Source organism: Rhea pennata, chromosome 23 (genome assembly GCF_028389875.1).
Source record: "Rhea pennata isolate bPtePen1 chromosome 23, bPtePen1.pri, whole genome shotgun sequence".
Lineage (NCBI taxonomy): Eukaryota > Metazoa > Chordata > Aves > Rheiformes > Rheidae > Rhea > Rhea pennata.
The window spans coordinates 6,242,430-6,255,672 of NC_084685.1; the positions used below are offsets into that span (position 1 = coordinate 6,242,430).

Here is a 13,243-nt window from a genome sequence, read left to right on the forward strand (position 1 = left end):
GGTGGGCAGCGGTGGCCTCCGGCGCTGTGCGGTCTGGCCCCAGCAGCAGAGGTGCCCGTCCTCGGCCCCGCCGCCCGGCCCGGCCCGCGGTCGTGCAAACTGCTGCAAGTTCAGCTCTCGCTGCGAACTCGCCGCCGCGGAGCAGCACGCTGCTGCGCTGTGACATGTATTAAAAAACAAGCAGCGAGAGAAGCTACGTTTTTTTTTTAACTTTCCAAACTAGGCGTTTATTTTATAACAGTGTCGTAGCGCAACACAGCTTCTTTTTCTTCTTTTTTTTTTTTCCCCCTCCAATTGGCTGAGGTTTGTTTTCTTTTCTTTTTTTTTTTCTTTCCAACTTTAAGTAAACAGGAGCCGGTTAGTCACCCCGCTACCTCGCTGCCTGCCACCGGTGTTTTTCTTTCGGGATGCAGAAGCGCTGGTCTGAGCCGGGTTAGGTAGACGCACGCGGCTGGATCCGGCCGAATCCCGGAGCAGCTCCGCCGCCGCCCCCCCTGCCCCAATTACCTGGCAGCCTAAATGGCCTCCAATAGTAATTAAAATTGCAGAAGCGGGTGAGCCAGCGGCTCCAGGGGCAAATACATCAGCCACGACCCAGGCAGACATGCAACCGGCCACAAACTCTCTCTCATATATATATATTTTTATATATATATATATATATATATTTATATATATATAAAAAATATATATTTCTATATATAGATATATCTATAAGTCTCGTTAAGTACATAAGAGAATAAAAGTTTTATATTATTTACATCCAGTTTGAGGACGGAGGGTCATGAGGGTTTAATATTATTACTTATTTTTCACTTTTCCGTATTTTTTTCCCCTTTTTGCAATGACTCAGGCCGCGCGACGCGTGGCGCGGGCAGCGCGCGGGCTCAGTGGCAGCCGCACGCCTTGACCACCATGTTGCGGTGCTTTTTGAGGATGACGTTGTTGTTGCTGTCGTAGTAGAGGACGGAGGTGGCGCTGAGCTTGGTGGGGGCGCAGCAGGCCTTGGGCACGGCTTCGGGCTTCATCAGATGCACCTGGGGAGGGGGGAGAGCGGCCCCCGTGAGCCCCCGGGGCGCCAGCGCCTGCCTGAATGAGCGGATTATTTCTAGCTTTGCATTAAAAATATTTATCCCCGATTCTTGGCAGCCCGGGCTGCAGTTTGTGTTGGACCGGGGCACCGCGCTGGCCGGGCAGCGCCTGCCTTAAGCTGGGATTTCGGGACTGTGGATACACGAATGGTTAAAAAAAAAAAAAAAAAAAAAAATTGGGGGGGAAAAATCAGTGTCAGCCTCGCGGCTGCAAGCAGCAGCTTGGGGGGGGGGTTGCTGCAGGCTGCTAGTGCAACGGCGCTTCCCCGCTCCATGCAATATCCTGAATTTAAGGAATTGCACTAGAAGAGCGAGCGAGCCGCCGCGCGGGCCGAGCTGCTGCACGCGCCTGCGGCCAGCGAACGCGGGCAGCTGCTCCCTGCCGGGGCCGGCAGGGCATAAAAAAAAAAAAAAATAAATAATCATAATAATAAAAACCCTTCGCCTGCTCTTGGCGCCGTGGTCGCTGGCACGAAACGCCGCCAGGCGACACCTTCAAAGCCGCCTGCGAGGGCTCGGTGCGACCCGCAGTTAACCGCCGGCAGCGGCGGCAGCAGCGCAGCTCCGCGGCGGGGACGCCGGGCGCTCCCGGGGCAGGGGATTCCGGCAGCCCCCGGCCGCTCTCCGGCCTGGCTCGCGGCGGGACGCGAGGGCGCGTGCACTCACCAGCGACTGCAGGATGGCGTGGTTGGTGGCGTTCATGCACGAGTCCAGCGGGAAGGCGCACTCGCCCTCGCAGTAGTAAGCGGAGTACCCTTGCGGCGCGATCACCCAGTCCTGCAACAAGGAGGGTCGTGCCGGAGAGGCGGTGTGTGCCCGGTGCCCGCTCGGCCCGCGGCGCACCCCACCACGCACCCTGCTGTGAATCCTACCATGCACCCCAGCGTGCACCCCAGCATGCACCCTGCCATGCACCCCACCGTGCACCCTGGCGTGCACCCTGCTGTGCATCCTACCATGCACCCTGCCGTGCACCCCGGCGTGCACCCTGCCGTGCACCCTGGTGTGCACCCCGCTGTGCACCCCAGCAGCAGGTTAGAATGGTCTCCCCCCCCCTTTGGTATTCATTTTTCCCGGAGAAACGTGAGCTGCGGCAGGGGCAGTTCGTTACCAGCCAGCCGAGGTCCTGGAAGCTGACGTAGAGCTCGTGGCGCCGGCAGACCTGCCTGCCGTCGGCGGCGTGGCCGTCGTCTGCGGGGAGAAGGGGCAGCGGTGGCAGCAGCGCTGGCACCCGCGGGTGCCCTGTGCCCCCCTGCACCCACCCACCCGATGCCGGCAGAGCAGAAGGAGAGGGATCCCCTATCTCCCCTTGGTGCAAAAAAGAGCCGAGAAGCCTCGGCAGGCCCTGGCTCTGCCGGCAGGAGTCGGGTCCCCTGGGGGAGGATAAATCCCAGCACCTGGGGCGGTTCCCACCTCCCCGGCATCATGTCCACAGGGAACCACCTGCATCCCAACCCGCATCCCAACCTGCATCCCGGGGAAATGCAGCTCACCTGGAGCCGGCAGAAACCCGGCCCCGACGAAACACCCCTAAACTGCGGCAACAGCCGAGCCCCGTGTTTTGGCTAGGGGCCCTTCCCCGTCCCGGCCTGAGGCGCTTACCAAACCCCCCCGGCAGCTTGTTCGGGTGCGGGAGGTCGGTTGCCTTCTTGGGCTGCCTCTTCCGCAGCTGCTTGGCCGCCCGGGTGACTCGCGCGGGGCCGCGGCTCGCCCGGAAAAATGTCACCAGGAAGGGCTGCTTGGAGCGGGGCGCGCGGCGCCCCAGCAGCCCGGCCAGCCCGGGCTCCACGCTGCGCCCTGCGGCGGCCGGGGTGGGGGGGGTCCCGTCGGCGCGGCGCCGCGGAGCCCCCGGAGCCCCCGGCGCCGCCGGGGCCAGAGCCGCCGCCGGTCCACCGCCGCCCCGGACTCGCGCAACGGAGCAGATTTTGGTGGAAAGAAGGTTAATCCTCACCCCCCCCCCCCCCCCCCGGCCAAGCCGTGCAGGCAAAGGGCTCGCGAAGCGCCGGGGGCTCCTCGTCCTTACCCTCGTCCGTCTCCACGTAGAGCCGCAGCGCCAGCGCGCGCCTCGGCCCCGCGACCCAGGCGCCGCTGGCGGCCGTGACGTCGAAGACCAGCCAGCCCTCGGCGCCAGCCCCGAGGTCCTGCACGTCCAGCAGGAACAGCTCCGGGTCCCTGGAGAAATGGGGGGGGGGGGAGGATGAGGGGAAAAGAGCGGGTGAGTAATAGCACCTAAAGGCCGGGGTTATTTTCAAGCGATAAAAATGCACCCTGCAAACCACGGTGCAAACGCCGGGACGTGTCCTCGCCACCCTCCCCTCCGCCGCCGCCGCCTGGGCACCGGCCGGCTGCGGTGAAGGGGCAGCGCCGGGCTCGGGGCTGGCCGGCCCCGGCCCCGGCCCCGGCCCCGGCCCCGGCACCTGCTGGCGTGCTCGGCCGCCGCCGCGTAGACGCCGACGTGGAGCGTGCCGTTGGCGTGGCGGGCGACGCCGCGCGCCTTGTAGATGCGAAACTCGGCGGCCGTCAGCGTCTCGCCCGCGGGGAGCTGCGTCAGGTCGAAGCGGAACTCCTTCCAGGGGGGCTGCGGGGAGAAGGCGTCGCCGTCCTGCTCCACTGCGGAAGGAAAGGGTCAGGGCGGCCGCCGGGATTTACTGCAATCCCCCCACACACCTTTTTCCTCTCTCTCAACCACGTGTCTTTTGGTTAAAGCCAATGAAATGCAATTTTTTTTTCAAACTGCTAGAGTTTGGGAAGGGCGAACGGCCAGGTAATGCTTCATGAAAAAAAAAAAAAAAAACTCACTTTTTACTCAAAGCATCTACTTCCTGCAGAAATCTGAAAACGGAAACTTCTTGCGATTTTCTTTTTTATTTATATTGGGTCCTTAAGTCCCTCGAACAGCAACAACAACAAAAAATACACTGTGGTTCTTTATGGCAATGCATACCCACACAGCTTCTGTAATATGTAATTATATTTTCTTCGAATTGCTCTTTAAAAATAATTCCAGGCTGCCTTGACTGAGCTTAGTCAAAGCGATGGAAACTCCCCCGGCGGCGCGCGTAGAAGAACCGCGGCGAACCTGAGCCGGGTCGGTTCGCTTTCCCAACAGCGAACGTGCGCATTTGGTTTAGGGTAACTTTTGATTCCGGGGGAAAACAAGGAAAAAAAAATCCAAATTCCGGTGGTCTTGGGAAACCGTTAAGCATCTGCAATTAGCGGTTTGACCGGGATGTTTGGCTTCGCCCGCTCCGGCTGGCGAGAGTGCTTCCCGGGAAGGGCAGCGGGAATTTCTGTGGCAAGTCCTGCAGGACCCGGCCCTGCCGCGGGACCCTCTTCCAGCCGGGAATTCTCCGCCCTGCGGAAAGTTAATGGGGCAGGAAGGGTTTGCGATGAAACCTCAGCTTTTGGGACCTGCACCCAAGTTTCGACCTGCTGAGCCATTTGGGGGAGGTGAGGGAGCCGCGCAGGGCCGTGCCTGCTCCGGAGGCTGCCGAGCCGCTCCGGGAGCCGGGAGCAAAAACGGGGCCGAGCTGGAGACAACCAGGGGGAAAAGCCCAGGGGATTCCCGGGCAAAACCCGCCTGGGAATGGGATTCCCGGGCAAAACCTGGGAAATGCTGAGCGCGACCCCGATCAGCCGTGCACCCCGGCGAACCGAACCAGCCGGACCGGGCGGTGCGCGGCAGCTCCCGGCGCGGCGCCGCGGTCCGCGGCTCTCGCCGGCCCGGCTCCGGCTCCCGGCCGCCGGCAATCGGTTGGCGGCGGGTTGACTCAGCTCCACAGGCAACCCGCAATTATCTGTGGGCGGATTATCCGGATTGCGGACTCGGCACGCTAAAAAAACCCAACCCAAGCTCTTCCTTCAGCATGTTTCCCCCCCCCCCAAAGGCTGCTGCTTCTTCCCAGACACCCCAGCGATGCTACATGCTCCCCCCAATATAGATATATACATATATGCATATAAAATATATATGGATGGATGGATGCACACATACACACACAAATATATATATATGCGCACACACCCCCGCACATGCATATGCCTCCCGAGCGAGGGTGCTGCGCTGCCCCCGCGGCGCAGGGCGCGGGCACGGCCGGCTCTGCCGCCGCCGGAGCCCCCGCGGGCGGCGGGCACGGCTTCCCCCGCCTCGCTCGCCCCGTTATTTTTAGGTGCGTTTCTTTTTTTTTTTTCATTGCAAACTTCCTGCGAGCACGCGCTGCTTCCATAAACGCCGCATCGGTCGTAATTACTAGTCCTGGCTGCCGCCAAACGGTCCCCACGATCATTTCAGACACCAAATTAAAAGGAAATGCCAGGATATTCGACCACATGAAAGTGCTCTGACTCTCAAAATAGGTTTAAATGAGATGCAAGGAAGATGCTATCCCGCGGTGGCAAGAAAGAAGAAATAAACTCGAGACACTTTCCAAAGCACGGGGAGGATTTGGGGAGCGCTCGCGCACGCGGCGCTTCCCGAGCGGCTCCTCCGGCCCCCGAGACGCTGGTGGGAGCCGCGGGGGCTGCTGCCAAAGGCGCCCGCAGCCCGTGGGCGCGACCGGCCCTGGCCCCGCGTCGCCTCCCCGCCACTTCCAGCCAGCTGTATAAACACCGGCGGCCGCGGACGAAGCGCGAGACTGTCACAGGCGGGGTAGGGGGGATTTTTTTTTTTTTTTTTTTTTTTATTTTTTGCAAAAGTTCTGTCTGCGGCACGCGGGCCGCTGCGGCCGCCCTCCGCCAGCCTCCCCCGCGGAGCCACGCTCCGCCGTGATTATACCCTGCGTGCAAACATGACTCACGGGCGGCCGCTCGGCCTCGGCGGAGAGGAAATCTCAAAGCCCATCCTGACACCAGGCTTAAAAATAAAAATGCGTTTGACTCTTCAGGTTTGCATGCAAAAATAGCAAGGGTCAAGCTTCCCTCATGTGTCCTCGTTCCACTCGAAATGACAACGGAGCCAAAACCGTCCTGCCCTCGACCCCAGGCGGCTGCTGCCACCCCGCACCGTCCCGGTAGGGCCCAGCCCCGCTCTGGTCTTCGTCCCCCGCTCCGGCGCCGGGGAGCCGGGCAGGGCATGGAGCGGCGCGGGAGAAGAAAGGAGCCCTGTTCGGCCCTCGCAGGTACCTCGGCGAGCGGCGGCTCCTTCCTGTTACACGCCGCTTGGCTCGCCGCGGCGCCCGCAGCGGCCAAAAACGGCCACGCTCTCGAGAAGCGCCCGCGAGCCGGGGCGCCCGGCCGCCACTCCAGGTACCCACCTCCGCGCGGATGCACCCGAAAAAGCTCACGCTTGGCTGCCCCGAGAGGGACATGTCCACTGCCCACTAAGAGCAGAGGTGGGGGAAGCGGCTGCTCCGCGCCCGCGGTTCTGTGCCGCAGGCGCCCGCGGCGTTGCCCACCCAGCGCCTGCCCGCGTGGCCCCGCTGATGCCGGCTGGAAACCTCCCTGCTGTCACTGCCGCTCACGCAACTGCCTCTAAACAAGACAGCAGCCGGAGCGCTGCATTGCTCCGTAACCAGCCGGACAGGATTCCAGCAGTAATTAGCAACCTTGAGTATTTTATTTTGAATCGTGATTCAGTGTCTTACCGCGGGTAATTCGGTCCACCCTGCTGCTGGCGCAAGGGAGCTGCTGGCCCTCCCGCCTGCTCCCCGGTCGCTGGCCCGTGGCGCTTTCGTGCCTGGCGCGCGCGCCCCTTGCACCATGGTGAAATTGGGGTGCACAGTGGGAGCAGCCTGGCTCCGGCTGGGGCCAGGCGCCTTGCATTCAGGCTGGAGGAAAAAACCTGAATGCTGCCCTGCTTCCTATTCACCCGACAGTATGCGCCTACAAACCAAAGTCCTCCTTGTACCAGCAAGCAACAGGTCAAGCGAGGTGCTGCCACCCCGTTCCAGCGCAGCCGCTCTGCCGTGCGTTTCCCGCGCGCTCAGCACGCAGCCGGGGCAGGACCAGAGGCAGGGAGCTGCTGAAACTTGGCATTTGCTCCACATCTGCTCTCCTTTAATACCTAGCGTTTTCCCGAGATGTTTGTTTTGAAGGCGCTTTGGAGCCTGCCTCGTCCTACGGTGATTTCCAGGTTCCCTTTGCTGCGTTACGACGGAGGCAGCGTTCCAGCGATAGACTCCCAGTTCCTTGCGGCTTGGGGGAAAGATCAAACTGGGCTGCACCCAGCAGAGACCGTGCTGCACCCGGCATGGTCCCGGCCGCCTGCCAGCCCTTCCCGCACTGCTTTCCCCTCTCCAGCTCCTTTCGTTTAAGGGGAGCTGGGTTTCTCGCGGAGGCTGGGTGCAGCCCGCTGGGGACGGCGGCAGTTATCTCCCCGCAGCAGCGCGCAGCCCCGCTGCCCCTCTCCCGCGGGCGTTAAGCCATCCCCGTGCAGAAGAGGCTTTTCCAAGCACGGATGCGCCGCAAAATCGCCGCGGGATGGACGGCTGCTCTGAGCCGGCAGCGTGGCCTCCGGCTCGGCGGCAAAGCGCAAAGGTCGGAGTCGCGAGCGGGGTTTGGTCCGCGGGGTTTCACGTCGGGGGTCGCAGAGGCAGTCAGGGCTGGGGCGGGCAGCCGGGGGGCTCTGCCCGGCGGGACGCGGCCGGTCCGCGCGCGGGTCCCGCCGTCCGTCCCGCGCCCGCTCGCCGGTTTTGCCCCCCACCCCTCCTCCCCGTGTCCCCCCGGTGCCGCTCACCCACGTTGACGAGGCTGACGACGGTGTCGGCGCGGCTGACGACGCTGCCGGGCGGGGGGCTCTGGGTGCTGAGGCCGGTGAGCACGGGCCGGGACACCGCCGCCGCCGCCCCCTCCTCCTCCTCCTCCTCCTCCTCCTCGCCGGCCACGGCGTGGTAGAGGTCGAGCATGAAGAGCGGCGCGGCGGCGGCGGGGGCGCGGCCGGCGGCCCGCGGGCGCGGCCGCCCCGGCAGCCCCAGCACGGCGAGGATCTCCCGCTGCACGTCGCGCCGCTCGCCGCCGCCGAGCCGCCGCTGCGGGAAGCCGGCGGCGTGGAGGCGGCGGCGCAGGACGCTGCCGCTGCCCAGCTGGCACAGCACCGCCGCCGCCCAGAGCAGCGCCAGGGCGCCCAGCGGCCCCCGGCCCGCCGCCGCCCCGCGCCCCGGCCCCATGGCACCGCCGCCGCCCCGGCCCCGGCCCCGGCCCCGGCCCGCCCCCCCCCTCCGCCGCCCGGCGCGGCCCGGCGCGGCCCGGCTCGGCCCCCGCGCGGCGCCCGGCCCCGGCCCGCCCCGGCCGGGCGAGGCGAGGGACGGCCCCGGCCGCCGGCGCCGCCCCGCACCGGGAGCCCGGGCGCAGCCGGGGCCCCGGCAGGACACGTCGAGCCCGGGACCGCCGGCACCCGCCCCGCCAGGCTCCCACCCCGCCAGGCACCCGCGGCACCGGGCACCCGCCCCGCCAGGCTCCCGCCCCGCCAGGCACCCGCGGCACCGGGCACCCGCCCCCACGAGACCCACTTCACCGCTCGGCACCCCCCCCCCCCGAGCATCCACATCACCAGGCTCCCACCCCACCAGGCACCCACTGCCTTGGCCACCCACCACACCAGGCACCCATCCCCGTGGGATTCAGTTCACCACTGGGCGCCTCTGAGCATCCAGATCACCAGGCACCCGTCCCACCAGGCCCCCCCCCCCCCCATGGGCATCCACTGCCCCAGGCATCCACCCCCCTGGGACCGACTTCACCTCTGGGCACCCACCCCACTGAGCAGCCACCATGCTGGGCATCCATCCCGCCAGTCACCTATCCCCATTGGCATCCAGTTCACCAGCAGACACCCACCACCATGGGCACCAGCCTCCAGGCAAGCCCAGCTCACCAGACTCCTATCCCGCTGGACTCCCATCCCACCTTGCATCCACTCCCATGGGCACCTGACCACACCAGGCATCCATCTCCATGGGCACCCACCCCACCAGGCACCCACTTCCCAGTGGGCACTCATTTAACCACCTGGCACCCATCCCACCAGACACCCACCCCCAGTACCATCTTCCGTGGGCACTTCCTCCCACCAGGCACCCACCTTGTTGGACACCTGCCCTACTAGGCACCATCACTATGGGCACCAACCCCCATGATGCACCCACCCCACAGGCATCCACCTCACCCAGCACCCTCACCTCAACCACCCTCCAGACACCCACATCAGGGGGCACCCAGCACCCCCAGAAAACTCCCTTTATTTCTCGAGTGGGTGGTGGAGCAAGAAGCCCCTGCTCCGTCCGTCACGCAAGGAAACCTGAGCAGGGACAGACGCCCCGCGGAGCTGCTCGCTCCCACCGCTGCGCGGGCCAGGAGACGCGTTCCCTCGCTCGGACTTAAAACGCTAACGCTTCGGAATAAAGTAGGAGGCAAGATCGTTTATTACCGCAAGCAATTTTAATACAAAAATGTGTCTGTTTTTTAAACAATTCATTGGTAGAGCTTCAGTTTTGCCTCAATTTAAACCAATTGAGAGAATCACACAGCAACATGGTCAGAGCCGAAGAGGAACAATATTTAATAAATACAGGGGCTCCAGAGAGCCCTCTCCCCCGCCCATCTCCTGGTCACTTGGTCAGTTTGATTTTATTACAAAGAAAAAGTAGCGTACAAAAGCGAGACAGGACTTGTAGCAAGTGTGCTGGTGAGACTCATTTCAAGGACAAGCGACTGTGCGTGTAAGTCCAGATTTCTTCTAGGAGCAGAGGTCACATCAATCTCAGCCTGGTTTGAAGTGGAATGACCAGTTAAATAATAAATAGGAAAAAAGAGATGCAGATAAATAGCAATTCCGTATTAACAACTCGAGTCAGTCTCGTAGGCTGTCAATCCAGAAGAATCCTCTAACGTGGAGGCCGGGCAGTGAGAACCCCCTTCTCATCCCGCCACCGCCAAAGGCTGCGTTGCAGCGATCCGAACCTGCAATCGTACGAGTGTGGTCTCCTCCGGAGAGCTTCGGCGTGAACCCTCTCCCCAAACCCACCGCTACTCTTCGTTTTTAAAGAACAAAGTTGCTGGGACAGTATTTTAAAGACAGCAGTTGTAATGAACTTAGCTGTAGTGTGTGCAAATTCAATTAATTCAATCTCCGCTTTCTCAAGTAAAATCACGTAACTTAAAAAAAAAAAAAAAATGGAAACGTAAGCCCCAAGTCCCCTCACCTCATGTTTCTCTATTTGAGGTATCTGTGATTTACAAAAAGAGAGTTCCTTAAACACTGTAGGATTCAGGTCTTTGCTTTTAAATATAATTTACCTTGCTGAGACAGCAAGTTAAGTTTATAAAGATGCATTTAGGAAACAATCCTAAAAGATAAAGCAGGTTCACACCCTGCACCGCGCAGAAATCCTATTTATATTTTAGTTTTTCTTTACACTTTCACATCTTGACCTTTTTTGCTTCCTTTTTTTTTTTTTTTTTTTCTCTTCTCTCACACATTTCAGTTTTCCAGGCCCCTCTTTGAACAGGGGTCGTCGAGAGGCAATTTTTATCTACATAAATATTCACATGAAAATAGTAACTTACAAAAAAGGAAAAAAAAAACAAATAAGGCAGCTTCATAACACAATTATTCTTTTACACTTTTAACAATATAATTTCTCCTGTTTAGAATAAATATACATCCAATGTACGTAGCAGGGTTAAAAATTGGACACAGGTTTCTTTCTTTCTGTTTTTCTTTTTTTGTCTTTCTTTCTCTCGGGAAGGCTCGGGTACAGTATTATCTTTTGGGGCCGGGAGTTTTTGGGGTGGCAGTGGTCGTTTTCTTGGACATGGTTGGGATTTTGGAGGGCTTGGCCACGCCGCGGCGCGAGCCGCCTTGCCCCCCGGCCACGCTGCTTTCCGAAGTGTCCGAGCACGCCGACTGCGTTTCCAGCAGGTCGAAGTCGGAGGCGTCGCTCCCCCGCCGGCTGCTCGCCCGGCTTCCCGCCCGGCTCCCGGCGCGGCTGGTGGGACGACTGGCGGCTTTCTTGGGATCTGCGAGGGGAAGGCGGAGCGGGGTGAGGGTGCCGCGGCGGGGGGGGGACCCGCTCGGGCCGGCGGTGCAGTTCCCCGCGCCGGCCCCCCGGTGCTTTCCGTAACCCGGACACCCTCCACCCCGGAAAGCCGGGACGTCACCTCCCCGGGGCGGGAGCGCAGCGGCTCGCGCCGTCCCCGCGTCCCCAGGAGGCTCAGCCACCCTCCCGGGCGGCGTTAGCATTTCCTCTCCTAGCCTAAAACCCACCTAGGAACCGCAGCGATCCGAGTTCTTACTATTTGATCCTGGAATTACTGACCTGCTCGGCTGGTTTTGGCACCTGCGGAGACCGGAGAGGAGCTGTTGCTGGTGTCCCCAGCAAGAGAGGTCCGGCTGGAGTGGAAGGTGGGTCGCTTCAGCTTGCTGCCCGCCGCCGGAGTGACCTTGGGACGAAGAGCAGAGAGCAGCGCTCAGACGCCACGCGGGCACAAGCTGCCTTACCCGACGGGCGGCGCGTCCGAGAGCGGCGCCCCGGCAAAGAGATTTTGACGCATAGGAAATGTCCATCTTAACGGTCAAGGAGGACACGAGTGCTCGTTCCAGCAGCAGCTGAAAAACAGGCTGGATCCTGCGAATCCCAACAGCAGTTTCGTGCACTGCAGGCTGATGCACAGCTATATCTTTTTTGCTTAAAAAAAAAAAAAGTAAAGCTGTTATCCCTCTGGAGGAGCACAGCATCATCATCTGGGGTGTAAAACTCCCCAAAGAGAAATCTTGCAAAAATGTATATTTTAGCATCTAAGCAGCACAGGACTGTTTTGGAAGGTTAAATACAGCACAGCGTAAGCACAAAAGAGAAAAAAAACACTGCTGGAGGAACGTAGCTGCGCTGGAAGTCAGGAGGACTTTCTCCTGGTGCGCGTCCCTGGGACAGGTCCACGCGCACACGCCGAGCACTGCGCTGGCTTCCGAAGGACGCACAAACGCGAACAACGAGGCACCAGCAACGACCAGACGCCGCGGAGGGGGAAGCTCCGGCAGCGCGGCGCGGGCTGCTCCCGCACCCCGGGCGCCCTCCGTGACCTTTAAGATGTTGCAGATGAACAAGGGGGAAAAAGCAGCCCGACGCGCGGCTTCCTCCCGCCGTCGCGGAGGACGCGGACGGACAAGAGGACGGCGTCGAGGAGAGAGGGAGGGCGCCTGAGTCCAGCTGGAAAGGGCAGCGCCAGCTTCGGACACGAACCCAAGCTTTAGTTCGGGGGCAGCGCAACGTTATTGCAGGCAGCAACTGCCCGAGTCCCTCCGTCGGGGACCAGCGAGCTGCAGAGGTGACACCGCTCCGGTGCCTCTCCACGTGCTTCAGAGCAGCAGCTGGAGAGGCTTCCCTCCGCTCCCTGCAGTTCGGAGACTTTTGGAGAACTTAATCTCTGGACCTAGCAAAGCCGGAGCCACGGCAAACAGGGCAGCAGCAGGAGGGAAGCCGAGCAGCGGGCTCCCCCTCCGTCGCTGTGGGGATTAAATTCAAATGACGAGGGATCGTGAGGATACTGCTTTCATTACCACAGATTTCCATTCTGGGTCTTGATCCTACTTTATAAACAAGTTATAGCAACAGGCAGGTAATTTAGGGTAAAGTCAGAAAGTGCTGCTGACCTGATGATTGAAAAAAAAACCCCAAAAAACAAAAAACCCACTTTGCTTTAAAGTGCTTTCAAGCAAAATCAAGTTATTTTAACAGTGCAAATCATCTTTGAAGTGAATCACCAAAATCTAGCAGGTATTTCTTATCACCACCAATTCACAAAGTCAGGGAAGTCCACGAGGAGGCTGAAATCTGAGGTAGACCGAAGTCTCAGCGCGAATTCATCCTGCTCTGAGCACCAACACAAGCTAGCCGGCGACCTTACCAGACATAGCAAACGCACTTCAACGCAGTGATAAATACAGGCACTTCGTAAAACCCAAGGCAGAGTGGTTACCGTGCATGCGCTGGAGCTGATTTTCAAGTCTTAACTCGGCTGTTAGATTTCAGTCTTTGAATATCACTCATGGTCTGTTTTGAATCCCTAAAAGCTGCTAAAGCTTGGAAATTTTCTCTTTTTTAAAGCACAACATGCCAAATATTACTCTTTATGTTTGACAGCTAGTAAATATTAATCACAAGCAGATAACTCTGCGCATTGCATTTTATTCTGAGGCTGATATTTCGTTTAAGCCG

At 60.3% G+C, this 13,243-nt stretch overlaps 2 protein-coding genes across 22 annotated transcripts in view; both read right to left on the reverse strand.

Moving 5' to 3' along the window:
• Positions 1-728: 728 nt before the first annotated feature.
• Positions 729-8,161, reverse strand: LOC134150440 (bone morphogenetic protein 8B-like; the record flags this gene model as incomplete). Its single annotated transcript, XM_062594364.1, has 7 exons — positions 729-1,037; positions 1,758-1,868; positions 2,203-2,282; positions 2,694-2,888; positions 3,115-3,263; positions 3,509-3,701; positions 7,765-8,161. Coding segments are annotated over 7 exons (1,275 nt in total), but the record flags the coding sequence as incomplete, so codon positions are not given.
• Positions 8,162-9,425: 1,264 nt separating this feature from the next.
• MACF1 (microtubule actin crosslinking factor 1) overlaps positions 9,426-13,243 on the reverse strand; it is a 145,647-nt gene continuing 141,829 nt past the window's right edge. For all 21 annotated transcript variants that reach the window (XM_062593776.1, XM_062593789.1, XM_062593793.1 and 18 more), the window contains 2 exons: positions 11,345-11,468; positions 9,426-11,045 (listed from right to left, as the gene is read on the reverse strand). In XM_062593776.1, the coding sequence (XP_062449760.1) occupies positions 10,789-11,045; positions 11,345-11,468 (381 nt within the window). In that variant the 3' untranslated portion in view covers positions 9,426-10,788. The remainder of the gene's footprint in view (positions 11,046-11,344; positions 11,469-13,243) is intronic.